The sequence below is a fragment of the Anser cygnoides genome, chromosome 7 (genome assembly GCF_040182565.1).
Source record: "Anser cygnoides isolate HZ-2024a breed goose chromosome 7, Taihu_goose_T2T_genome, whole genome shotgun sequence".
Taxonomy (NCBI): Eukaryota; Metazoa; Chordata; class Aves; order Anseriformes; family Anatidae; genus Anser; species Anser cygnoides.
In genome coordinates this window covers 1730001-1757500 of record NC_089879.1, presented here as the reverse complement: position 1 = coordinate 1757500, position 27500 = coordinate 1730001, and the positions used below count along the sequence as shown (strand labels likewise).

Sequence of the window (27500 nt, the reverse complement as noted above, 5' to 3'; positions counted from 1 at the left end):
ACTTTTGTTTGTCTCATCTTGGCCAGAAGGATCTTCGGTGGTCATCTCCATCTCTCCTGCCGTGGGACGTGGGTGGCATTGCACAGCAGAAACCTCCCAGCTGCCGGGGCTGCAGTTTTCAGCTGGCGTTGGGTCCCGCTTCGTGCTCCGGGTGCCCCGCACAGCCCCCTGGGGCCGCCCCTGCTCCCCAGGGGCTCCGCACCCACAGGAGGGTGCGCATACACCAAACCTTGGAGTGTGAAAATGGAGGACAATACTCCTTTTTTTATTGTGTGTGTTTGTTTTCCTGCCATTGTAGGGTTGTATTTCTATGCAAGTTCTGGTTTTGAGCCGTAAATGGGTAAGAAGCAAAACAAATTCTTCATCGGGTAATGACCTTTTAGGAACGGTTCTGCCAATGCCAGTGAGACAAAATCCCAAAGCCCTGTAAAAAACCTTTGGAGAAAGACAGAGAGTGTATTTATTAACTGTGCGGTTTTAACTGCCGTGAATTAGCGGTATTCTCTAAGCGTCCTGTCCTGTGGTGACATCAAACTTGGCCGATGAGTGCCTGTTAGGAACCCAGATTTCCATAGGTTTCGTGATTGTTTAGTCTGATGCTGAACTGCAGTAAGTGGCAGTGTTGCTGTGGTTTCGGAGCGTTCATACCTGGCTTTAATAAATAACCAAATGCCATTTCTTTGCACTGGTGTTGGAAGCCTCACAGTAATGTGGGGGGCCAGGCTAGCCTCAGGGACCTGTCTGATCCCTGTCCTGCCATGCTTCCACCCATACGGTTGCTTCTGCTTGAAGAGCATCTGAAGGGCCTCAGCGACATGGCAAAACTATTTTCATATTTTTTCTTATTTTTATTTTCTTTTGCAGCAGCAGGCGGGCGGTGCATCTGATGGGATCGCACACACTGGGCATACGATGAGCCTGTGTTTAGTCCTAACAGGAGATGCTCAGAGGGCAGAGACTGTGACCCACTCTGGGAAGTTAGTTTGAAAAATGGCTATATGAGCTGAATTCTTAAGAGTTTTCTGATTTATCTGTATCTTAATTCATTTTAATAGGCTGGAGTATCTGCAGGTGCTGTTGATTATAATTCTGGGTGCTCACTTTCATCTTGAATTCGTGCATTAGCACATGTCAAGGTGGACATCTAGAGTCAGCCTTGAGTTTCCTTCCATCAATTTCCCCGTGTGCCGCTGGAGATCACAGACCTTGTTCCTGCAGCAGCATTGTGAGGCTTGTCATGTGTATGTTAACCACCTTAGTTTTGTGAAGGGATAGCGTGGTGGTGTTTGTTTTTTTTTTATCCATGCATAACAGGGATTGTATCTATGTTAGATGAGCAGAAAAATACAAAATTTACTTCAGATACCATTTGGCAGCTGCACAGAGCAGGCAAAAAGTGGGGAAAGCAGTGGTGCTTTCTGGTGCTCTCTGGACCAGAGGAGCCAAGTGGGAAAATGAAGAAATTCTGGTGTGTGGTGTAAGGGTCCCCTGCAGCCAGCCCTAACACAGTTAATTGCCTGTGATAAAACCGACCTCGGAAGTCTGATGGGAGAATTCTTTTATACAGGAAAAAATGTTTTGCAACAATTTCTTGTAAGTGCTAAAATTAACTGACTTTCTTTTAACCTAATTATAGATAGAACTGATGGTATCACCTATGCTTAATGTTGCCTAACATCTTGGGTGAGAGTGTGCTGCTGCTTATAACTTTGCTGAATATTTGCTTTTTGCTTTAAAGCATTTCATATGAAGTGTCTACTTAAACGTTGCTAGTGGAGGGTCTTTTGGGCATGTGGTTGATTTCCCCCATTCTCAGTTCAGAGCAGGTTGATCCTTTCCAGTAAGAAGATACACAGAAATTGTTGTGGGTTTTTTCTTTGTTTTTTCTTTTCTTTTTTTTTTTTTTTTGACAAATCTTCTAGTTGTTCTGCTGCCAAACCCACTGAGTTGAAACAGAAATATTTATGAAGAGGCTGCTCTGATATTAGGAACATTTTTGTTCTCTAAGTATGGCCAAGCTGTTGGGCCTTTGGAAAGCATTCATTTGTTAAAAGCTTAGTCTTTTGCTGATGCTATATTAGAAAGGATGACCAGAGCAGTGTTTTCTCCTGCAGTTGCTATTTTTCTGACTGCCCTGGGCCAGCCCTGGGTGTGTTATGCCACCAGTTTGATTTGCTCTCTGTTTTATTCCCAAACTCTTGGTTTCCCTTCCGTTCATTCTGCATTATGTCTTGGAGCCAAACTTGTTTGGAATAAAACCGGCCCCTTGGAGGGGAATGGATCTCCTGAACAAGTTGAGTTGAGGGTGATAGGCAGGAGCAGGGGTGGTGACCAGCGTGGAAAAGGGGCAGAGAATTGAAACTGGGCAACGTAAGGAGAGGGTAGGATGTTGGCATTGAGTAGGCAATGAAGCAGGGCTTTGGGCATTGCAACACAGGGCAGAAAACTGAGATGGGTGAAGAGCCGTAACTTTCTAGTGGTTGTCTTTGTACTCCTCCATTGTTTTTGTCCGTAATGAGATACACTTCTCTGGAAACACAATAAATATGTTCAGGAAAAATAAGCCAAGACCACACATAGTATTGTTTTCCTTGAACCTGTTTCTTGTGTTCCTAGAGAAGTCCGCCTCTCACTGATTGTTTTGTTTCCTCCATGGTCTCACAATGCTGTATCCCAGGGCAAGATCTTGTTTGAAATCTGTGTCTCTCTATATAGGATTCCAATCAAAACTTTAATGGTACAGGGCAGCGAGTAGCATTTAATGACCTTCAGTGCTATCACTTGAGTCTTTTGGGCATTGACATTGATTTTCCTTATCTTGGCATGTGAAGACAGGAGTCTCACTCCCTTCTTTAAAGTGTTTGCTGGTACACACTAGTAGCACAGAATAAGCAGGCAGCATCCTTCCAGGCACCACAGCTGGCCACGACGATGGGCTGCACACACTACTTTCTTAGACAACCTCCATATGGTACCCGAACTTCATTACTTGCAAAAGTCAGAAAAAAAACTAGGCCACTTGGATTTCTGTGTATTTTACTCGAGAGGTAATCAGTATATTTGAAATTTGTATACGATCTGCAGCTTTGTGTCCAGGTGCTTCTTTTTCAGGTTAAAAGATACCCATAAGAATTTTAATCCTTAATAATATAGAAAAATAGAATGAAGAAAATATTGCAAAGGTTGTATGAGAAATAATGTCTTACTAAGTTTTGAGTTCTTATACTCTTCCATAACTGCATCAATTTCTTCTTAACAGGTCTTAAAAAGAACCGTGGTAGGGACAGTTCAACAAGAATTGTTGGTTTTTTTTTTCTCTCCATTACAGCTCTCCTCGTTTTTTTAATCTGTTACTACTGTCGTACAGACACTTCATTTATAAGAAGCTAAATTAAACTATGTAAGAATGCGCTTCCCCGTGAATTTCAAGCTTAAAAAGCTGCTTTGTTCATTGATTCAGTTGTGGGGAAAAATGCAACACAGGCATACGGCTATTTGAACTCTTTATTTGCCACATTTACAATATTAATAACACTGTTTCTAGAAGTTGTCACATCAAGTAAAAGATCTTCATTCCAGACTGTCTTTTGGGGCCAAATTGAGACTGGATGCATGCATTTAATAAATTGTAGTCTCAAGTAGTCATTTTTGTAAATAATTAGCTTCAGTGAAAGAATAAGTTAGCATATTGTATGCATCTAATGTTGCAAATGTACATACAGCAAACTTTCCTATTAATCAACAGTCAAGCACTGTAAGTTGGGTCTCATACATAATGAATTGTTCTTAAACCTCTTGGGTTTCATTGATAGAAAAATAAGAGAAAACACGAGTGTAGTAAGCTTTTGAATAAAATTTAACGAGATTGCTCTGCATCCTGTAATTGTTTTGGAGTCATTAGAGACCAGATAATTCATCCGCAGTTTTGGGGTGGCTTTAGCCTTCATCTATCAAAGAAAGACTATATAAATGACATTTAGGTGTTGATAAAATACATTTTTATTTGTTTCCACAATGAAGGCTTCATTGAAAACGCCAGTTAAATGTATGTATATTATGTAAAGAATAATGCTGCATGACTGAGTCTCATTTTAATGTTAATTTTTGAGTTCTAATTATTACTGATTCTTCCATTTGAAAAGTAACACACCACCTATTTCACTAAGAAAAAAATGATTTGGTACGACAGCCATTTGAATGCAACTACAGATATGTAAAGGTATAATGAAAATAGCAGGATAGGCTTTGCTTTTCGGGAATTGCAATTGTTTATACATGCCTGGTTTCTGTTGACTTCATATGCATGAGTGTGTAGAGTTGTCTTTAATCAGTTGTGAAATACGTTAAGAAAAGACATTGAAAATAAAAGATAAACAACATAAACTTTTAAATTACTCTTGCCTTTTATATGTATTTACTCACAAAAGAGCTACTGTTCAGATGCTAGAGAATCAGCAGTGTGATTTAGGGACTCATCAAAATTAACTATACTAATGACCCTAAGCTGTGGTGATGCTTGATCCCCCTGATGTGCCGCAGCTGATTAGTGCCTAGGACAGAATTTAACCATGGCAGCTCACTGCCAGGAGGCATCCTGAATGGATCGTAGCTGTGGTTGGTACTTGGGCCTGTCCGAGGGGCAATACCCAGAGCAAGAGGCACGAGGGAGAAGGGTCTGTATTCAAGCACACGGGCTTGTGTGGTCTTCGGGCTGCAGTGTGGCACCTTCCAGGGGGGAAACGATCCAAGGAGCCCTTTTTCTCACTGGTCTCAGGTCACTTAGAGACTCTCTGGTCCTGCCAGATGCTCCGTGGACTGTTTTGTTTCTCACACGACTCATAGAGGGGTTATGGCTCCATCAGAAATTCTTCCCCGAGGTGATGACAGGATTCTACTGTAATTGGGCAATATTCCCAAAAATGTTTTCCTCTCCACCCATGGGCAGATGCCTTCTGTAAGATCATCTCCATACGCCTGATGTCAAAAAGCCTTTTTTTTTTTTTTTTCCCTAGCAGGAGGGTAAAAGCCATTCCGAAGTCCACCCACACCCGTCGTGGCGTTTGACGCTAAGTAGGTCTGCAGTCTCCACGAGAGCCATGTCTAAATTGCTGTCAGATCGCATCACGCGCTCTCGCCGCCGAGCAGGGCTGCCGGGTCATGTCAGAGCCCATTCGTTATAGTTCCAGCCTGCTACAGCAACGGGCCTCTGGTCTTTCTCTCTTAACAAGAAGATTAGCATGACAGCCGCATGGAGCTCCTTACGTGCACTCACAAAACACTTGTTTCGGTTGGGCTTCAATTACCATCGGGACCTCGGCGGACGAGCTTTGGTCGCCCTGACGTTGAACAACTTTGGGTCCAGCAGTCCTGGTCTCGCTCATGTGGGAGTCTATGTTTTGGGAAGGTTTCTATAATCTTTTCCCCTTTCGTTGTTGTAGTTTTGGGGGAATTCTGAGGAAAGCAAAAAGGACTTTTTAACGTTGCCATGCAAGGTACTGATGGTTTTCTCCCCCTTTGATTATATTTCTTCCCTTTGTCCTCTCCCCTTTATCAATGCATTCTTATCAGAGCCTTTTTCATCCTTTTTAATTATAGGGTAATTTTGATAATTTTTGGATTTGTGTAAGGCACAGACCTTCAAGAAATCTTATAGCCAAAGCAGCGTAAAACTAAACAGGCAAAAAAACATTGATCTGTTCTGCTGGCAGTAATTCTTCCTATTTACCCCAACCTGGAGGTGCTTTTCAAACTGGGGATGCTGAGTGTTGTGTTGCCGTGTAAATGTGCTCACGGATTTCCAAGGAAAAAATAATGTTTTTTCTATTACTGGTTTAATTAAAATGTAGTGTTTCTGTCTGCCAGGTAGCTCTGTGTCTTTTTCCTGACTGTAAATCTACTCGTCATGAAAGAGTAGGAGCTGGGGAGTCTGGCACTGGAGAGCACAGGGAAGTTGGTGCCTTATTTTGGAGATGGATCGTTTCCTTCTGCCCCTTCTCGCCTGCCTATCTCTGCCCACCACACCTTCTGCAGGAGTTGGGTTTGCCTCTTGGTGCTCCTCCTCTGCACTCTTCCCTTCTTCCTTCATCTGTCTGCATTAGACTCCACGACACGGACTTCCTGCTATGTTGATTTTGCTGAAGAACATACATGTTTCCTGAGCATTTTCCTTGAACTTGAGGGTTTGTCCCTTCTTGGGGAAAAAGGGAGATTATTCCTTTTCTAGCAGGAAGGCAGTGGCACACCGGGCAGTATCGAAATGCTGTATCACAGTGACGGCAAGCCAGGAGCAGGGTTTGGTGAGATGTTGTGCCATCTGTATCATGAAGAGTACAGCTGACGATTGCTTTCACAGCATTCAGGTCATTTCAAGAGCCAAATCCCTCTTAATTAGGACCAATACATTTATATTTTACTATACAATTTTCTGTTCATGAACAAAATCTCCTACGGTCTTTGTTCATGGAATAGTGAAAGAAATTATGGATGCCCTTAAAAAACATAAAACAGTATGTGCCTGAGTGTCCAAATATCATTATTTTTCACATACCTGAATGTAACAGGATATTGCAAATCTTGTGGTCTTCAGTGCCATGTGTAACACAGTGTCAAAACACAATTCAATTTGTAACAGCCTGGCAAAAACACAAATTTCTGTGATAGGACATTGGATAGTTGCATGTAGAAACAGACATTCCATATCTTTTTTCTTTTTTTCTTCTGTTTTTATTTTTTATTTATATTTTTATTTTAGGTCTTTATCCCTGCTGTTATCTGAGTGGAAGTGTTGTAGTGAAAGTAATATAATAATGCAGTTATCAGAGTTTACCCATATGCGCCAGTGACCCTTTGGTGATTGAAGTTCAGTTTCATAGGGAGTTGCAGTTTTTGTGATAGTTGGGGGGCTTTTTTGTTTTGTATTTTAAATGAATTGAAATAGGGGGGAATCTTCATTAGTTCAGCACTTGTAGCCATTCATAAACTTCTTCTTAGGCAAGCCACCAAAGGGTGAGGTAAGTATCAGTGGATTAGATGTTCAGGTGTATGTAGGTAGAGACAATGAAAGCTAGCAGTGTATATTATGTTCAACCAATTAATTATATTTAATAGATACGTAACTTTAATGTAAATATACAAATAAATATATAAATATGTTGTGGGTGTTGATATGACATTGTCGTAATGTTTTCCTACCTTTGCCCTAAGGAAACTGCCAGCAGAGACATTGTGATATATTCTCTTCATTTTAAATCACATAACTCAAGGTCCATCTTGTAATGTTTCAGTTAAGTTTTGTAAGTGATGGACAAAGGCAAAAAGGAGCTCAGAAATAAAATAAGTGATTAAAATCCTACCAGTTTAGAAGATGGGTACCCACTGATGCTTTTCGTTGTGAAACACAGCATTTCTCTGGTTTTCATAATGGCTAAGATATTTAGAATGATACTGAAGCCAATTTGCTGCTTACATGTTTATTTTGGAAGCATGCTAGAAACTTCCAGTTCTTGGCAAATGGTTTGGAAGGATCCTGTTAAACTGAAACAGGTGGCGTTTCTGACTTTCTCATCCTTTGCTCAAACCATATTTTCCTTTATTTCATCACATGCAAACTCATAAGAAGTCATGGGAGAGACATGGCTGGGATAGGAACCTCAGGAGGATGCCTCTCAGCTGCATGGAGGGGAGAGCCCGGTGACTTCCCTAGGTGGGGAGGTCAGGCTTAAAAAGAGCTGAAATTGAAATAAATACATGGGACTTCAGTAAGAGTGATATGGAGTAGCTGTTCTACATGTAAACTGGAGCAGTAAGTCTGCACCCAGGCTGTGGTGGATTCCCATGCTGGGGCAGACCTTATGTTGCTCTTGGACTTTGTCACCACCACGAGCTGAATGCGTGGGCTGGAGGTCTGCAGCAGTTGCTCCTGGCCTTGAAAAAATCTTCTCTTGGGAGAGATCCAAAACTTCAGGGGAAAAAAATATATATATATTTTTAGTCTGCTTTTTATAGCTTGAAACAAGCACGTTATTTCTATTTGAAGACTATGTAGTTTTAGTTAAGCATCACATAGTAAAGCCATGTAGAAGAGTCAGTCATTTGCAGCTGAGAAGCCATTTAACATCAACAGAAAGTGTTTATTTTTCTTTTTTAAAAAAAGGGCATCTAACTTACTGCACACACATCATCCTCACTAATGCAAACAAATAAACTTTCAGTTTAATAAACAAAACCTGTACAGTTATTACTCAATGACCAGGTAAAAATACAAAAAGAAACGCCACTTGGAATTTTTTGAGAAGCCGGACAGCAGCTAATATCGTTCGGTAATGAAAGCAAGTGCAATGAAAGTCTCCAGTGAAAGTGTGAGTGATTTAAATAACACTACTGCATTTTAAATAAATGCTTCTCATTATTCTAGCCACATTGCAAAAAAGGTGCTGGTGCTTTTTAAGAAAAGGTAATGAAACTCCAAGGCAGAAATAAAGCAGTTGGATTTCTTGTAGATTTTTTTTTTTCTTTTCATTTTTAGATGAACATGCTTGGTTTATTTTCATGTATAGAAAAAAAAAATTGTATCGTTGAATCACAGATTTAAGACTTAAGCTTTCTGTAGGCAGGTCAGTGAGCACATGGCCGCTTGGCCGTCACTTTGCAGGCAGGTGGCTCAGCACCGCTGGTAGCTGCGTAGCTGGGAGCCAGTCCCTTCCTGTGCCCTTCTCCAGGACATGGGGCATGGAGAAAAGAGGGAGACCTTTTCTTGTTCATTGCTAAAGATGAGGCACAATTAGTTAATGTAAATGTTAGATGGGTATTTGCCTCTCATATTACACAAACGTTTTCCTGTCCATCTTCATGTTTGACATGATGAAAGACTAATGTTCGGAATGGGCATTCAACCTTCCCAGGAAGCCTAACACTGAACAGAGGAATTTCACACGGGGGGGAAAATTTCCCGTAATGTAATTCATCTGCTCTCCTTTTCTTCTTATGAATGTTTTGAGACCACTTCTGCCGTGCTTTTTGAAATGTACGTATAGTTTAGTTGGACCAAAGTGTGGCTTTGAAGCCTCAGAAAAGCCTTTTAAAGGCAGCTGCTGTTTTAAGTTGAATTTTTAATGACGAGGTAGTTTGTAGAAGGAATACTGCTATGCAACTTTGGAAAGAGAACGGGGAGGAGAAAAGGGAGGGGGAGGAGGGCCAGTAGAAGACGCCTATGCATTAGTTATGTTCTTTCTTTTCTTTATTAATGTCATCAAATTCCCAGGAATAGTTGTTAGCATTTCTAGCCAAGCAAAATTAAGGTGAAGATTTTTTTTTATCTTTCTGCCAGTGTGAACCTTTCAGCATATACGTTGGTGAATTGACTTTGTATTCTACAGCAAAAGAGATCAATGCGTTCTTAGCAAGCACCACCTCTTCTTGCAGAGCTTTGCTTTTCTTGACTGCAGTAGAAAATGGAGATCGGAGATGTGAAAACGTGAAGTGATGGGAGAACATCCCAGGAAAATATCCAGAGATGTTCAGCAGTGACAAGGGGCTCTCCTTATAAGCGGTAACTACAATTAAGCCTTACATCCAAACCTTTGTGCCAGGGAAGACCCGGTGGAAGGGAAAACTATGTGTGGTGGTGGTGAAAACATATCCTTCTGTTGGGATAGCTGTGCTGTGGTATCCAGCAGGCTCTTGTACCTCCCCCAGCCACACAAATAGGCAAAGCAGCTGCTGTAATTCCTGCCTTTTTAAAGAGAGGGGCTTGTGGTGGGCCTTTACGCTGCTCCTGACTGTTAAATAAGGAGCTAAAGGCCTGAAAGTTGCCTTGTGGCTTTAGGCAAAGCCCTTGGAAGCCCAAAGCCTCAGGCTCAGAAGCACTGCACCTCGCCAACCTGGGGGTGCTGCCCCCCACCTGCCCAGGGCAGGCCGGTGGTGCTGGGAGGCAGAGCCACGAGTCCGGCCGCTCGGGGGCTGCCTGCTCGCAGAGCAGCAAGGAGATGTATTCTTTCGGTTTTATTATGATATTATAGTCCAAATCACTTCCAGACTCCCAAGTATGTGAAGCAAGATGATGTGAAAACCATAAGGTTACTGTAGTTTTGAGTGCTTTCTATGCTCTTCTGGATAAATGGAGCAGAAAAGTCTCCCAACTTGTCTTGGAGATTTCAAAGGCATTATTATATTCTGTAGTTATGATATTGTCATAGCTCTAACAATCCACAGTAAAACTGAGCCCTATTCTGCTGAGTGTTGTACATGTGCAGAATAACTGATTATCCTTGGTGTCGAGAACATGGGTTTGAGGTCTGTGTCACGCAGATATTCATGTGAAAATGTTTATGCACAGATTCTCAGACTTCCTTTTTTTTAGCAAAGAAATTATTACACAGCAAAATAACATAGAGATCAGTTTCATAAATTGATGCTATTTTCTCCCTCCCCTTCCATTAAAAAAAAAATACAAAATACAAAAATGTGAGTAGTGTGGTAAGTAAATGGAAAGAGAAATAGAATTGCGTTTAATTTCTAGCAGACTGGATCCAGAGCTGATTCTGCATTTTTGCTTTTCTTCCACTCCAAGTTATCAACTCGTCATATTCCTGTGCTGCTGGAGAATTTTAATTGTCCACCTCTGTGTCCCTCTTTTTCTATGCCACTTTCTAATCAGTAATTATGTGGCCTTCCATGGTTAACAATTAATCAGAAAAATGAGTTGGGGCTGGGAGAAATTGCAGGGGCGTTTGATCATGCACCAGACGAGTGAGGGTTTTGCTTCTGAGAGAAACCCTGAAACAGCTTCCGACTGCACATCATTTATCCTATCCAGAGGCAGGGCGGGTTGGTGTCTGATTACACGGGTGTCCTGTTGTGTTCAGCTTCGTGAGCTTTTGTGGATCAAGCATTTGAAGGTGTTAGGTCTTTTTGCAAAGGTGCCTTGTGGCAAAAGCAGGCCCGGTGTCTTTCATGCCATTAGTGGTACATGATGCATTTAATTTTCTTAGGCTTTCTGCTAGGAGGTAACTAACAAAATATTTTCTCACTTGCAGCACACTCGAGCATGCTGGGGAATTTGTTTCATTTTGATTTTTCCCCATAACTGTACAGCGGAAATACTCTGGTTTTCTTCTGTTTCAGGATCTCATGTATTTTGATACTTCCACAATCTTCTCTACTTTCTACTCCCTTGTGACAATCCAGCCTATAGCCAGAAGACTATTCTGTTGAGTTTTACCAGCATACTGTTGAGAAACAGTTCTGGGGTCTGGCTATATTTCCAGCTGGGGAAAAAAAAGAAAATGCAATAAGCAGGAAATCAGAAAGGATGGCGAATCGGTGGTATTTAAGATTCTGGGTGCTAGAAGATCGCTGGCAGGGGTTGCTGTTTCGGCAGTCGCTTTTGATGTTGTCTCATCGCTCTTCCCATGGTTTCTCTTGGGTTCATTGCCAATGGGCTGTGTTCGGTTGTGGGTACGCTGAAACTGGTCGCCTCACCCACACAGCGGTCTTGGAAAGCACCAGCAGAGCACCATGACCTCTTCACTGATGCTGCTTTGCCTAACCAAGGGCATATGGCTTGGGAAACATGTCTGAATATTTGCAAATCTGGTGTTCACATTTTCAGTGCTCTCACACAGGCATTGCTCTTCCGGAAAAAAAAAAAAAGAAAAAGAAAAAAGAAAAAAAATAGCAAGAGAAAAAGGACATTTTTGTTTGCGGGTGCTTTCTGTTCGTTTGCTTTGCTCTTCAGTATCCTGAAAGCATGAGCTGCCATTGAAAATCAAATGAGTTCTCAATTGCTTCCTTCCAATTCAATAAGTGGAGGAAAGCAGAAACCTGCCAACGTCGCTGGAAGGAAACGCGGAAGAGGAAAGCGCTGGCTCTGCAGAAATCTGTTTCCTTTTCGTCTTTCCCTAGGGAAGGTCCCTGGGGAGACAGGACTGTGCCCGTAGGGGATACGGTGGAGGAGCCTCACTTCCATCCCCCAGAGAGGCATGAGGATGTGGCCTCTACCAGCCTCTGGGACTTGGGTGGTTTCCTCTCCTTGCTCCCTGATGTTTCCCACTTATTCCTGGTGTTTCCTTCTCACCGATCCTTTATTTTTTTTTAAGCAGGTGTAAGCAACCATGTGTCATTGTTGCATTTCAGGAGGTGATGAGGATGAATTTTTGTTACTGCTGTTATGACTCTCATCACTTTTGTCAGAGCAGAAAAAAGACTTTCAGTCTGTGACTCACGATTGAATGCTTCTGAGATGATTCATTTTCTGCTAATGCAGGGAGCATGAATATTCATTTTTATAACTTTTATAATTAATAATTTTACAATTCTCTCTGTCCGCAGGGCAGAGGCGTCGGCGGGCTGCGAGGTGTGCGAAGGCGCGGAGGAGATGACGGAGCCGCTGAAGCAGTGCACGGCCTGGCTGCGCGCCTACTTCTGCGAGCCGGCGAGGACGGAGCAGCTGCCCGTGCCCCCCTTCCACCACCCCCTGCTCCAGCGAGGTCAGTGCCACCCCGCCGCCATGCCTTTGACTCCCCTTGCCCTCCTTCTTGGCCACGGCGGTGCAAAAGGTGCAGTTCAGCTCCTGCCATGTGCTGGCTGGAAGGTTTGAATATGAATACATCTGAATGGCGGAACATTTTTCAGTAAGGTTGCTGCTCCCTTAAACTGTCGTCTTGCCAGCATCATGGGGCTGATGTTTGTGAGCGGACAGCTAGCCGACACTGCAGAAACAGCCGTGTAGTTGGGTGCCAGAGGGAGCTGTGCTCTTATCTTTCTGATAGGTTTTACATTTGATTCCCCAAAGTTACGGTATTTTGATATTTGTATACAATGAACAAGTGCTATTACAAAGCAGTTACAATGGTCACGTATTTAGATGAAAACATGACATGAGAAAAGTTCCTCCTTACCATTTTCCATTTACTGGACATTTTCCTGAAGACCTTGTAAAAAGAGTCAATCAACGTGAAATGAAATAGACCCCAGAATTAAAAAACTAATAATAGTAACAGCAGAAGTCTGATTTTGCAGTGGCTTCTTGACTCTCCATGAATGTAATAATTTCTCAGAGAATAAAATTTTCATTTTCTGAGATCTATGTTTTAATTGAATTAGATGATATATATATTCATAATAATAGAGCACCAGAAAGGGGCTAGTACCCTCTACTACAGAAGGTAAGACAGCACCGTTCTTTATATAAAATAAAAAAATGTGTATTTTTTCTTTGTGTGTGGTTCTAGGTGAAAGGCAATTTTTAAATATGGGTGCATAGATTTGTATTTTACAAATTTACAAGGGACAATACATAAATACTCATATAAAACAATTGCCAGTTTTACATGTGGAAAGGAACAGCTGTTTTTATAGGTACACATTCACAAAACTCAGCTGTGTCTACTGCTAATTGCTGGTTTTATCCAAATTCTTATAAATAATAGGTTTCGTCCTGCTGTTACACTTTCTTATTCTTAAATATCCGATGGCAGCTTCAACGAGCAGAACAAAACCAAAATGTGGTTGTTCTGCAGAGTATTCTACAGATAGTCGGACTTTTGTTTTCAAAGGATGGCAGTTGTAAATTTTATGAACTTTGAACAGTACCTTTAGTGGTGAATTTCTATACTAATTCTTCCATATTTTGAAAATTTCTCAATGCAACATCTTTCATACTCAAACTGAAGGGTTGGTGATGACTTTTTAAGATTTTAAGTTGTGTATTATACTGTCTTCCTCTGGTATTTTTGCAAACATTCTCATTTTTATCAACTAAAAAAATAATTATTTAGAAGTTTTTAGTGAAACCATCCAATTAACATATGGGAGAATAAGCACTGACAATACTATGATATATCATTTGTTGGAATTGCCAAAATTTTCACAAAGTCCCATCTTCTAGGTGACTACGTTATCATCTGACTGTTTTTTTATTAGCTGGGATGAAATTAAAGAGCTGAGTTGTGAAAACGTTAGGATTGGGATGAACATGAATGGGCAAAGCTGGTGGGGTTATTGCCGTTGCTCGTTCCATCTTTGATTAAAAGAGAGGAATTCTGTTTCCCAGATGATCCACCAGAAGACTGCAAAACATGTAAAGTAATGCTTCTACTTGTATTAATTTTTCTAACTTGGCTACTGAATTCTTCTCAGCTCGGCTGATGAAGTCTTGTGATGGTGGTGTTGCTTCTCCTCGGGGGTCCAGCCGTGAACAGGCCCGGCCTGCTTGGGGGGCTCTGGCCTTTCTCTGGGCAGCCGCCTCCCTCGGTGTGGGCACCCAGCTGGCACTGTCCCCTTTGTCAGAGGTGGCCGGGGGCTTTCTGGCAGCTACGGGAGGTGGCCGGTGGCCACAAGCCCCCCCGCGGAGTCTCTCCAGCGTGGTGGCAGCGGTGGCGTCATGGAGGCCGCAGCTGTCCTGCCCTCATGCTGGTGGCAGGCTGTGGTGGGCTCTGCGCTGGGGAGGGCTGAAGTGTTTTTCTCGTTGTAGTATGCACAAGTCCAGGTTTTTTTAATTTAGTTCAGTTATTTGTTCTTGGTCTGAGACCAGGTGTGTGTGCTTTACGGGGGGAGGCACATCCGTAATGGAAATGCTAACCCAGGACTAATTGACACAAGTCGCATTGATGTGATGCTGTTTGTATGTATCCTCTTACATTTTCTTCTTAGTGCTACCTTCAGATAACGGATGAAAATGATATTGGAAGGAATGTGGAAATACATGTCAAAAAAAATTGAAGAAATTATTTTTTAAAGTTATTTAGTAGATACATAGGGTAAAAACTGCATTATAGTGGCTTAAATTGTACATTTCAATTTATGTGTAAGTGAGAGTTGCAGTTCTGCTAAATTAAGAATTTGGTATTTATTTACTTTTTCACATTTACATTTGAAAGTGCCTACTCATTTCTCCAGGCACTTAAAAATGCAGAATAAACACAAGCGAGAGCATGAAGATCCAAAGCTGTGAAGGCTTTTCTCTTCACGCTGATTTCCTTACATGTCTCAGTTCATCAGCAGCTCTCTAACGAGTCGCCAGAACCTTTGGCCCATCTTTTCTCCCGTCCCAGCGAATATGACCAGTTACAGTACTGTTCTTTGATCCTGGCCCGTGCAAGTTCCATCATCAAGTGCTTTTGTGACAAGGGCTGATTATTGGATATTTTCTTTCTTTTTAAGCAGTCCTTAGATCAAACTGTCTTTATTATTTTTATTCTTTTTCTCCTGCGGAAGTGTCATCTGAGGACAGTAAGGGCTTTGCTTATCTTATGGCTTAGCATATTTGCAAAATGACTGTTAAAAATGAGTATGAAGTTCTTTCAGGATGAAGCACTGCTCAATAAATGATCAGTTTTCTGCAGTTCCTTTCGTGCCAAACACTAAGACACAGTTCCTTATGAAGGGAAAAATGCTAACATTTAACTTTATGATAGCAAAAGCAGGGAGATTTGCTAATTCAGGAAGTAAAGGTGGGCTCCTGCAGATGGAATAAAGCCATCTTGCACTGTGGTATCCCGAAGTGATCTTTATTCCCCATCGTGTGAGGCAGTGAGCTCCCTCAGCTGCTCATCCCGTTGGCCTGGTGGCGAGCTCAGAGCCCAGCCTCTTCAGGCCCTCAGCGCTTCACGACCAGGCTGAGGGACCTGCCAGTGGCCACACAAAACAAATTCAGCTATGTGCTTTCTTTTTCTGGGCTCCTGGGGAAGCGAAGCACCATCGGACACCGAGCCCCTTCCAACAATCCCTGTGCTGACTGTGAAAATGAAATAACCGTGCCATTATGCGGCCGTAATTTGGCTGCCAAGCGCGTGTGCATTACCATCGCACTGGCAAGCTCAGTTCTGACACTCACTGTTCCAGCCACACATCTCATGTCCTAGATTTTCTAAAGTGCCTTTAATTCTCTAAATTACTATTAAAAGGGGGGAAAGCATCTAAAAGCACTCCAAATATGCAATTAAACATTCCTCCTTGTAACTCATCAGCGGTAAAGTTTGACTCTGAGGTGCTGGTGCTGTAGCACAGCTTGAGGCAGGCATGAAAAGTTCAAAGCTGGTTTCTCCACACCTCCAGAAGTTGTCAGCTCACCAGCTGTCTGCTTCCAGCATATGCAGCCAATTCTTTCTTTTTTTTTTCTTTTTTTTTTTGAAAATGTAATTGAAAACTGGAATTTTCATTGGTTTGCATCATGGGCAGTGCTCAATGTAGAATTTCATTGAACTAGGAAACAGTAGGTTTTTCCCACTTCTCTGCAGCGTGAGTTCAAGGTGTTATACCTCAGGAAAATGACTGAACATTTATCATGGAGAGTGATTAATTAGTCTTAATGTACCATGGTCATTAGCCCCCTTTATATATGAAGAAGAAAAATTGACCTTGTTGTTGTTTGGAAGCCTATGCATGAGTTGCTTGATTTGTGAGTTCATGAAATGGTAAAGGAAATGCTAAATTGGCCAGTCATGAATTTCCTGACTTTTCTTTATTTGTGTCTTACAAACTTACGGGTTGAGACTGCAGAAAGCATTGCAGCGCTGGGCGCTGCAGCAGGGAGCAGTTGTGTGTTTCCAGACCAGATGGCTTATTAGAGCAACAAGAGCAGAGGAAATTGGACACACACAAGAGTTTTCCTTTGCCCTGTGACAAGCAGCAGCCCTGGGGCCCTGCTCTTTGCGTGCCATGCCATGCCCAGCCTCCGTCATCGCTGGACGAGCTCCTTTAGCTTTGCAAAATGACACTTTTATTTCTCGAGTCCAGAGCTCCTCAGTCGTGTCCCTGTACCGGAGGTGTGGACCCGGAGTGAAGGCGTTTTGTGGTGGTCCAGCTCGGCCACCCTGCCGTGCTGCTTACCGTGGCTGTGCGAGGGAGCTGACAGCGTGCGGGTCTGCGAGCGGTGCTGCCTGTAAGCGAGGGCAGCAAAAAGCTATGAAAAAGCCAGGGAAGGAACAATTTGAGGATGGAGACCAGGGAGGTGAGCTTTGCAAACCAGCTTAGGAGCTGAAATTTCCCGTGTATAATGCATGTTACTCATCCAAGAAGGGATACTGATGAAACACCTCATACATAATGGCAGCAGAGTCTTCAAAGACATCGGTAGTACCTCCATTCTCCCTTCAAGATGACTTTGCTCCGTGCCCAGGCCTGTAATCAATAATTACCCTGTGATTTCCTGGGAGCCTTCTCGTTCAGAAACTTGAACCAAAGCACGATAGACTAGCAAACGTGGTGTAGTTGCCACCACAGGACAGAGAAACGCTGTAAAATACTGGTTACCAGCTGAAGAAACTATTTACTTTCATAATTCGGTGTCGCTCTCTGTGGAATGAGACTTTGTCCTCCAGCTTTCAGGGAGACTCTTGCTCCCTTGTTGCATGCCCGCCAGTCCCTCCCGGGTTCCACACGTGTCTATGGGATCTCTCCCTTCACAAAGTACCTGTAAAGAAAATCCTTCCATTAATAACAAAATATCAATTGATCTTACACCTTACCACTAGTGGGAGCACTTTTGTTTTACTGTTGTTTTTGTACATCCTAAACTATTTTTAAAAAAATGCAGCAAATTAAGATAAAAGATAAAAGGCTAAGATAAAAAAAGTAGATATTCTTCGTTCTGTCTGTAAGTCAGCAAAGACCAAAGTATTTTTTTTCCTTTTGGTGGTTGAAATGCTCAAATCACTAGTTTTCTGAAGATCGCAGGGCTGTTGATTTGATTTACTTCTGAGACATCAGATTCAACATGCCCTGAATACTTACATTTTTAAAGTGTTTTTAAAGACTCTACTGCTTACCCTAATTGCTGTGTGAAGCATATCCTAAGAGTAAATTTTTCTCTCATGCAATTTAGCCAAATACTTTTTCAATACATGAAGTTTACTAAAATAAGAAAAGCATTTATAGTATTAAGATCAATACAGATCTCTCTTCCCTTTCTTTAAGCTGAAGCTAGTAAAACAATTGTAAAAATCCTTTACCTTTTTGAGATACTACCTAGTAAAGCTAGAATGTTTCAAACTTTGGGTGCCAGTTTATAGATAGTAGGATAGCAACTCTACCCAAATTCAGCAGGAAAGAAATGGCTGGGAAATATTTATTTATATAATATATATATATATATATATATATATATATGTATATATTATATGATAATATATTATATTGCATATAATCATATATATTATACATAATAATATGAAATAATATGTACTGTATAATATATAATATGCAATATTTTACTAAAATACATTATTACATATAATATCTATCTATATAGAGGGAGAGATATATATGCTTATACATACATAATAAAAGAATGGGTAAACTACTCTTCAGGAGCTCCAGAAACAAGGAGTATAGGTCTGAGGCTTCCGAGGCTCAAAGTGGAGAAGCTGTGAAAAAAAAAACTGATCAGAAGAGTAGGAGGAGGACACTCAGGGACATCAGATGCCAGAGCAGACTGACAGATCTCCTCGGTTGGTCCTGAGGTCACTGCACAGCAGCCATGAGCATTTATGTAACAAAACAAAAAAAAATATGTAATGTTATGGTTTGGTGATTTGCAGCCTTGAGGAGAACAGGAGACGATGGGAATTAAGGGTGGTAAGAACAGGTGAGAATAGAAAGCATGATTTGACCTACGAATGATTTTATTAAGGTGAAGGTAACTTTGATCATTAATAGAAAAGTAATCATAAACATTTTAAGTACACCTTAAACTTCAGCGTTTTCTTCTGACTCCTAGAATGATGTTTGCCCAGTGTTAGCAATGCAGTAAATACTAAAGGGAATGAAATTTTCACGATTTTAATATCTTTATTAACTTGTAATTCTTAAAGGGATGGCCTGTGGATATGAGACATATCTATAGAGACATACATATATCTGAGCCTTACATAGTTTTAATTTTCTTCAGTCCTGTGCACGTCTTGTAACTTTATTTGCCCTTTTAAACTAAATTGCACCTACTTTTAAATGACTCTTCTAGCATGATCTAATAAACATAAATCCATACTCAATATCTGAAATACGCTAGCTGGCTGGAGCTTGCTAGGATGATAGACAGTTGAAGAATATGGGGCAAATAATTACTTCTGCTTCTTATCAAACAGTTATCAAGTTCACTATTCACTCTTCTTCCCAGATATCAGATGTACATTTTTTCACTATATGATAACACAGAGAGTATGAGAGACAGTGTGTCTTCTTTTTATTATTATTTTTTTTGGTTTTAAGTTCCTAGAGAAGGATTTTTAGGAGGGAATTTTAAAAAACATATTTGCTATGGGCAAGCCAACCTAATGGCCAAAATACTGCTTCTCTTTTAAAACTGAACAGGAGCCTCTTTGCAGTAAAAATCTTTGTAGTATTTTCTGTGCTCACACCGACTGCCCAGACTTGCAAGTGGTGATAGCAGACGTACAGAACCGTGGTAGGAAACCTTAGGAAGGTGTTAGGAGGCAACAGCAGGAGCCAGGGCGTGAAGCTGGGTACATTGACCAACTGGACTTATATAGATATGTATTTTAAAATATATTTGAGTGGAAGAGATGGTGTATTGGCAGCACTAACTCACACCAGTGCAGTGCAAATAAATAAATGACCAAACCCCCATCCAGTGAGAGCTGTTGGCAATGTCATTTCATAGATTGCCATATTCACAGCATAGCCATTCTCAACAGGAAAAATGGAAAATTCAGCCTGCAGAAAAAACTGAAAGAGCCAGCCTTGGCCCACTATCACCTCTGCAAGGTTACCTTATTTCTAGTGAAAAATGGAAAATACGGTAAAGGTCAATTGGGAAAGCGTAAGTCAACCAGCGTTACCAAGTTGTACTTACATTTTGCAGAACTGAATTGCACTGGTAGGTAACCTGCTGAGGAGGAGGCAGGGCTTGATGTCTCCTTGATAAGTGTAAAACATCATTCTCACCATTTATTTTTTCAAGTTGTGAAATTCTCTTTATATTTTTATATTCATTTCACTAAAGAGAAGAGATAACCAAAACTGTTACCAACTTTCACTTATTTTCATTCCTGCAGCTTCATCAGACATGCAAATACATTTATATCTAGGCTTTTAGAAAACATTATTTTAAGGTAATTTGAAATAATCTGCTTGAAAATGTTTCACATATCTGGACATGGTGGATTCATGTGCAAAAAGATGAGAAGTTTTCATATTTCTGTCTGCCAATGCAAAATTCAAATTCCATAGACTGGCACCTTCTTTTATTACCGTTTCATTAAGAATAGTTTTGACAATCAGAAAGTTACTGTTTTGGTAGGTATTTAATGGATTTTTACAATCCAATACTTCCCTACAATTTTCTTCAAACAGAAATCAATCCTCCCCAACCTTCAAAAACAACAAAACCAAAAAATATCTCTGTTACTTTTGTGTTACAAATTCTTTTTCCATCCCAGTTGGCTCACTGCATTGTATCAACTGTCTGTATTTAAAAAAAAAACAATTTACAAATACCTTCTCAACAGAAGTATTTACAAAATTCCTGACTCAGTTTCTCTTGAATTCAGAGCAAAATTCCCACCATTTTCAGTGGAAGCTCCTGGGATTTTAAGTGTATGTTAAGTCCGCTTTATTTGTGCCCACCTGTTCACTGTTCATAGGATAAATTTTCTGCCAAACATAAGCCCTTCCTGACAATTCAAATTCCTTTTTGCCATGGTCCCTGACACACAGTCGGGATTTAGGCAAAGCCATCAGGATGCATGGACTCCCAAGATGGCAGAGGAATCGTAGCTTCTTATGGGTTACCATTTTTTGGTGGAGCCAGGCAGAGCAAGCGCTTCCTGAGGTGGGATCTTTGAAAGAAGCTAAAGGGCAGGGAGAGCAGTGTGTCTGTATTACCATGGGGAAGGCAGTGAAAGTGTCAGTTAGTTTAAAAAAAAAAAAGGCATTGTATTTTCAATAGAATAATCCTTTCTTGTCAATATTCTTGACATTAGTTATGCATCTGCCCACATTATGAAGGGGAGTTATCAAGACCAGGTCCTTTCTCCATCCATGAAATACAAGGAATAAAATTGATCCCGATTTTGATAATATTTTAATCAAATGTGGTAAACCTTGGAAATGACTGCTTGTATATGAGGTTTCAATAAAAAGATCAGAACTGAAGGTGGAAAAAAGCAAATACCAACATGGAAGGAGACTTCCTGTACCCGGAGCCATGTGCTATTGTCTTCACCTGAACCTGCAGATCTTTGCAACCTCCTCGCAGTGCAGACCGATGAGGAGTAAGTTTCATTTAATTCATTTTTCCTTTGATTTGTCTGCTTGCTTGACACACTGGCAGGTCCATGTAACCTTTGCACCCTGTTTAATAAACTATGTAATCAAGAGAAAAGAAAAGAATTTTATAAATATAGTACCCCCACCGATTTGCTTAATGAACTTTCAGCCAGGTTTTCCGTATCAAGGGGAAGTAACATCAGAACTCATATGCATTCAACCTGTTTGGTATTTCAGAGGTAATGTGTTTAATATGACTACTGCTGTGGCAACTGCCTTGCTTCTAAAGGCCATTTTATGGTGTTGTGTTTTTTTTCATTTTCTTTTTTTTTTTTTTTCAGAAAAAAAAAATATTAGGATGTTTATGACACATGTTATGGGTACATAGGTTAACTAATTTGAGAGGAAACCATTTTCTGCCATTGGTATCTGCTGCTGCTTGACCTAAGAGTGCCTCTTTCTGACCCATTTCCAAGATATTTTGCTGTATCTTCTTTTGGAGCTTGTAAACGTAAGAGCTGACCGGTATATTATAGGAAAAACAAGGGCTTGCAAAAATACACTTTTCACTAGAAATTTACATCCCACACTCTTCTCAGAATAAAATATGCAAGAACCAACATAAATGGCATACTCTTTTTTTTCTTTCTTTTTTTCCCCATGAATTGGGCCTTTGATGTTCAAGAGGAGCCAATATTAAAGGACATCCCTAGAAGGCTGTAGAAATTGTTCCTATTTATGACAAATGTAAAATAGTACAAATCTAGCTGAATGTGATGGTGTCATTAGTTTGTGAATCGCATCCTTGAAAATAACTGTGGAGGAGCCAAATCGGTTTAAAAGAAGATAACAAAATGGTTTAAGCTACTTAGGTTGAATGCCAATTATATTTTAATATTCAACTGAGCATATTTTACTAAGAAAAAAGGCAGCGTCGACGCATGCATAACTCATTGGCAGCGTCGACCAGCTGTGCCACTCTTCTCTTCGAATCACTTTGTGCATTTTAGTAGCATGGTAATTTAGTAGAGAACTACCTGAGTGATGGCATTTTCAATGAGCAGGTAATCTACAGAGAATTTTTATATGGTTATGAGTTCTGTGCTTCAGCCTGGCAACACAAAAATACATCAAGACCAATTACGGTATCAACTTTCAGCGTGATACCCTTGCCACGCAAGTGCATGTATTTCTGCCCCAGGCATTTCAAATTGCATCTAATTTGAAATCTTTGGGGTTTTAATTAAATTTCAGAATATATGGAATTCTTCATTAGTACCTGCTCTGAATAGCAGATTATACTTCTCTCAGTCTCTCGTTAAAGAAGTAGGCTGTGGTAAATAGCATGTTCAAGAACTGATCATTTGTGGTGCCTGGATATTGGGAACAGAAATAGTGAAATGCAAAATAATATCAAAAAGATTATTAGTCCAGTGAGGGACTCTTGATTTGTATTTTAATGGAATTTTACATTTCTCTTAATGATTTGCAAATTGTCCTCTGATTATAAGATGCATTAAGCTTTTCATTTTAATGGAGAGACACAGCCATTAGCAGAAATTTTTTTCTGTCTTCTTTTTAGAGTGCTTCCCTGCAGCAGATAAATATTGAAACCATTAACACCTTTTGATGTACTTTATAGTGCTGCAGCTTGGACCAGTACATGAATGAATGTGGCCTTTTATATTTTAGCACTTTGCTTGAAGCTCATGATTGTCTTTACATGGGTGAACAATGACTGAAGCTATACGTTTTCAGGACAAGCAATAAAATAATGTGTATTTCCCTGTAATTAATGTTCCAAATGTTTCAGTGAATATCATTCATATTTAATGCAAAAAGAAAAAGTAAAGCCAACAAAAGTCAAGATCTGAAATTCAGATTAAGAGTGCTCTGACCTTAAGTCCGACCATCTTTTAAGGGAGGAGGATCACAGCATCTCTCCTAGCAGGATTTCTTAAGAATTCACAAACAATTTCTCAGTGGTGAAGTACACATATTCTTTGTTGCAGAAACAAGAATATACGCTCTTCATTTGTCAATATGAAAGTCAAATTTCCTGCTTGCTATCAGCTTAACATGAACCCTTAATGCTGTATAAACATGTTTATATGTCAGTGTGCTGATTTCATTGGGTTTGTCAGAAGGGCATGGAATAAGAAAAAACCCTCTTTCGTGGCAGGCTGTGAGACATATGTAGTATTTTTCTGATACTGCAGATTTATGTAAAATAATTGGTCTGCTAGTTCAGGAAAATATGTACTTGTTAGACTTACTAACTTATTAAAATCCCTGCAATATTCTTTAGGCTCTTCAGAAAAGCAAATCGTTCTTTGAGAGGTGCTGGACAAGGGTATTTTTGAACAACCGTGCTGTTTCCTCAGCCCCGTGTGCTTCTCACACCCCAAATAAGCCAGAATTTCTCTCTGCCTGTCGTAGGCTTTTCCTCCCTTGGCCCATTACGTCTTTCTGCAAGGACTTCCGCCAAACAAGGTGGTTACTTTAGGGCTGCTTATTAATTTAGCAAACTCTAGTCTCTGAAAAACCATCAGGGGTCACTGATAGGACTTCTCTGTGCTTGCTTCCAGGATGTCTGTTTAAATAATTTGAATCTCGGGAATTCAAATTGCAGTTCATTTAGCAGTGTACTGTGTACGATGGCAGTGTTATCAGTCAAGAGGCTAAGTAACTTCATGAAATCGCAGTTTATGTCTTCACAGTTGTTTTGCTGACTGCTTAAATGTGTGCTCCTTAAGAAAAAGAAAAAAGAGAAAAGAAAAAAAGCAGCGTAACTTTGAGGTTGAAGCCAGAAAATTCTAAGAATTAATTGCTGCTGCTTTCATATGTGCCTTGAAAAGATGTTGCATCATTTGTGAATTAGTGTTTGCAAAGTGCTATGTAAGTGTTTAGCTTCATACATTAGATATTTATAATTCAATAATAAATTAATACAAACTAAAAAAGAAAATCAGTACTTTGATACTGACTTAATTTGTATGTAGTAAGCAAATAGTTTCATTTTATTACAGTTAAGCAATTTAATGAATATTATTTTTAACTTGCCCATTTACAAAGAAACTTATAGAAATCTAAAGAAATTGCTATTCATACTTCACACAGACAACTGAAGATCTTATAATTTACTTTGTTCACATAATAGAGCACATTTGCATTACATATTTCAAAATTAAAATATATTAATTTTCTAGGGCAGGTTATCTTTGGTAACACAATCTTCACAAAGCAACTGAGGGTGCAGATTTCTTGATCCAGAGTCATTTGGGAGTGGTTATTTAGGGCCATGTTGAAAAATGAAACGGTAAAAACACCTCATCAGTGTAATTCTAAGTGGAATTATGGAGAAAAAGCAATTATGCTTGAAGCAGCAAAAACTGCAGGAGAGGCAGTGCACCCTGGCATACCTCCCCTTTTCACACCCGGGTCCTCTGCCACCAGCCTGCCTGGAGGAGGAGCACCAGAATGCCTGCTTTGACATAACCCAGTCGTGACAATATCCGTCATTGTGGGAGTGCTGTTGGTCGACAGTTCTGAAGAAAGAAATCCATGACTGCATTCTTCAAAATAACCTGGTTTAGTGTCATCCTGTTTTGTGGCTGAGTACGGAGTTGTTCTGTGAAAATGCTTCCCGGGGCACCTGAGTGAGGTCCCTTGGGAAGTTCAGTGTTGCAGTCCACAATACAGCAGAGTCATTGGGAAAATATCTCTGCTTCTAAGACAATATAAGAAGTTTCAACTTGTAGAATCAGTTTTGCACCAGACGATATCAAAATTCACTGGTTTATCCCCATTTTACATCACAGGACCTTGTTTGGAGCCCTGAAATGATAAAAGGAAAATCCTGTAGGGCATGTATACAAAATTTAGAACCTGCAGCTTCACATTTACTTTGTGGTGGTTCTAGGTCCTATGTGTGTGTGAATGGAGGGCTTGGGCAATTGGAGCTCTTCGTTTAGGTTTGTCATTTGATTGCCCTGGAGACTGCCAGGCACGCTCAGAGCTTGGAGCCGCCCCGTTGTAGCCCCGGGTCACCAACAGCAGCAAATCAACCGTGAATGTGCAAGGCCCCGAATTTAAGTCATCAAAACTTCAAAATTCGTTTGCCGTCCTTTGCTTTTTCAAATTTCAAGACCTTGAACGAAAGGTCAGGATGAGTTTGAACTGTTGATGTTAGCAAGGTTAATTTATAGGTATGAATTGGAAATCATGCTTTATCAACACGTGTGAGTAGTTGAATTCACGTTTTATTTTGAGTTCATTAATATCAGAATGACAATTCCAACACACCCGTAAATCTTCAGAAGTTTTTGCAGAACCTCCCTGCCTGTTGAAGTTTAACTACAACCAGATGGTCCTACCGACCCTTCCTCAATCCCACTGTAATTAGGAAACGGCATCTTCTGTGATTTATTTAAGAGCTGTGGACAGGTTTGTATGTCGTGTTACCAGGATGAGTCAGAAGAGCTGGATCATAGCAGCACATTGGAGGCTGTATTTTTGTAGTGTTACAACAATGCAGACCGAGGTAAATTAATGTACTTTCTTTGTGTTTGTTTGTTTGTTTTTTTCTCCCATGGAAGAAAGAAGCAGCCTTCACAGTCCAGGCATCAGTCAAAGCACTTTTAATGGGCAATATAAAGAATGCCAAGAATTGGGAGAAAAGAGGGTTGAGATGGGACCAGAAGTTCTGTTTTAATATTCTTAGTCATATTATGGCCAGTTGTTCTATCTTGTCATGCATGCCCTTCTGATAAGGATTTTTATTGCTAAGATAAAAATAAGATAAAAAGATCCAGGTTCAGTTCCCAGGTTCGGTCTGCAAATTGCAGCTGATGAGGCACGTTGAGAAGGTGCCCAGATGAAGTTGTTGTTGAGTTCTTGCCTCCCTGACAAGCAAAACAGAGAGAAGTCCCCCCTCATTTATTCTGTCCTGAAAAGAAAACAATGTCAATTTTCTGGCTCAGGCACTTAAAAATTGGAGTAGGGTTGGTGCATGGTGTCTCTGGAAGGACTATTGTGTGCCCCCTCCAGAACAGAAGAGAATGTCTTACGGCATTAAATACTGATAAAATATGGAAAGATAAGCTGATTTTGAAGTGAATGAGGCAGTATCTGATGTTTCTGAATTGACCTGATCTGCAGAGCTCTTGTATATGTGCTTATAGTAGTTTCTATACGTATTAAAAATATCCATGAAGTCATTAAAAAGTTATTTTTACACACTTTGCATAGTTATTCCCTGCTCCCAAAACTGACGTATTTGAAACAGAACAAAAATATTTGCTCCTAAAATGAGTTTTTGAATGGCAGGTGTAAGCCTGGAGCAAATTCCTGTACCTGATCGCTGCACCCCCGCTGCAGAAATGCCAACAGATGTTTGCTGGTGCTCCAGCAGTGGAGGCGAGTGCGCGCTCCTGATGCTCGTGTTAGTCTGGCTGCTTGCTGAAACCGTACAGCGCCATACAGGTGCGAAGGTACGACTTGCAGATGTCCCAGCCGGAACACTGAGCGGTTTGTCAACTTCTAGCAGCCTGTATTCCTGTGCACAGTGACTCACTGAGAAGCCTTGGTAACTCGCCTCCGTTGTGTGGAGCCGGCCAGGAATTATCTTCTGCAAAACCGATTGATAGCGGTGGTGCTGCGTCCTGGCAGCGCCTGTGCGGGTCAGCACCGGCAGGGCGCTGGGCAGGACAGAGCCTGTGGAGCCAGCCCGGGCTCCTCGTTCATGTGCTTCATGCAGCTAGTACAAACGGCAGCGCTGTCCTAGTGCAAAAATTTAGATTTTGAAGTGATACGGCTGGTCTGTGTTACAATGAGACTCTTCAAAAAGGGTTTGTTAAAGTTAGCTGCTCACTAATGAGTATTCTTTAAGGTTTAACTAAAAATACATAAAAACAGAATTTTCTTTTAAAACAACAATATTAAAACAATTAGTCATTTTCTTTGTACCATGGAATTTTATATGTCCTAAAGCAACATATTACCACGTAAAATGTACACAATTGTTGCTTTTTGTTAGCTGCATATTTGTGCTGGTAGGTGGGCATTGATGGCAAACCTGAACACTGTGAGAGGTACTGTTTATACCATTTATTTTTTAATGTACCTGAAAGCAGATACTTGGAGTATTTGTGTCAATGCACTGACGTGAGAGTTTGGGAGGAACGTGAAAGGAGCTCATGGTTGAAAGCAGGCATGGCATCCTGGGCCGGAAAGGCTCTGCCTCTCCCAAAGTGCTTGAATAAACTCCCCGATAA

General features: G+C 40.7%; 1 protein-coding gene and 1 long non-coding RNA gene across 2 annotated transcripts in view; both read left to right on the top strand.

Annotated features, from left to right (window-relative positions):
- LOC106038985 (uncharacterized) overlaps positions 1-12298 on the top strand; it is a 66724-nt gene extending 54426 nt beyond the window's left edge. Inside the window, exons 3-4 of the long non-coding RNA XR_007167437.2 lie at positions 1-4673; positions 5016-12298. The exon at positions 1-4673 is cut by the window's left edge and continues 2165 nt beyond it. This is a non-coding gene — a long non-coding RNA (uncharacterized lncRNA). The remainder of the gene's footprint in view (positions 4674-5015) is intronic.
- The window catches only part of MGMT (O-6-methylguanine-DNA methyltransferase), a 170134-nt gene that overhangs the window by 122758 nt on the left and 19876 nt on the right, over positions 1-27500 (top strand). The window contains exon 4 of the mRNA XM_067000914.1: positions 12328-12485. Within this exon, the coding sequence (XP_066857015.1) occupies positions 12328-12485 (158 nt within the window). The remainder of the gene's footprint in view (positions 1-12327; positions 12486-27500) is intronic.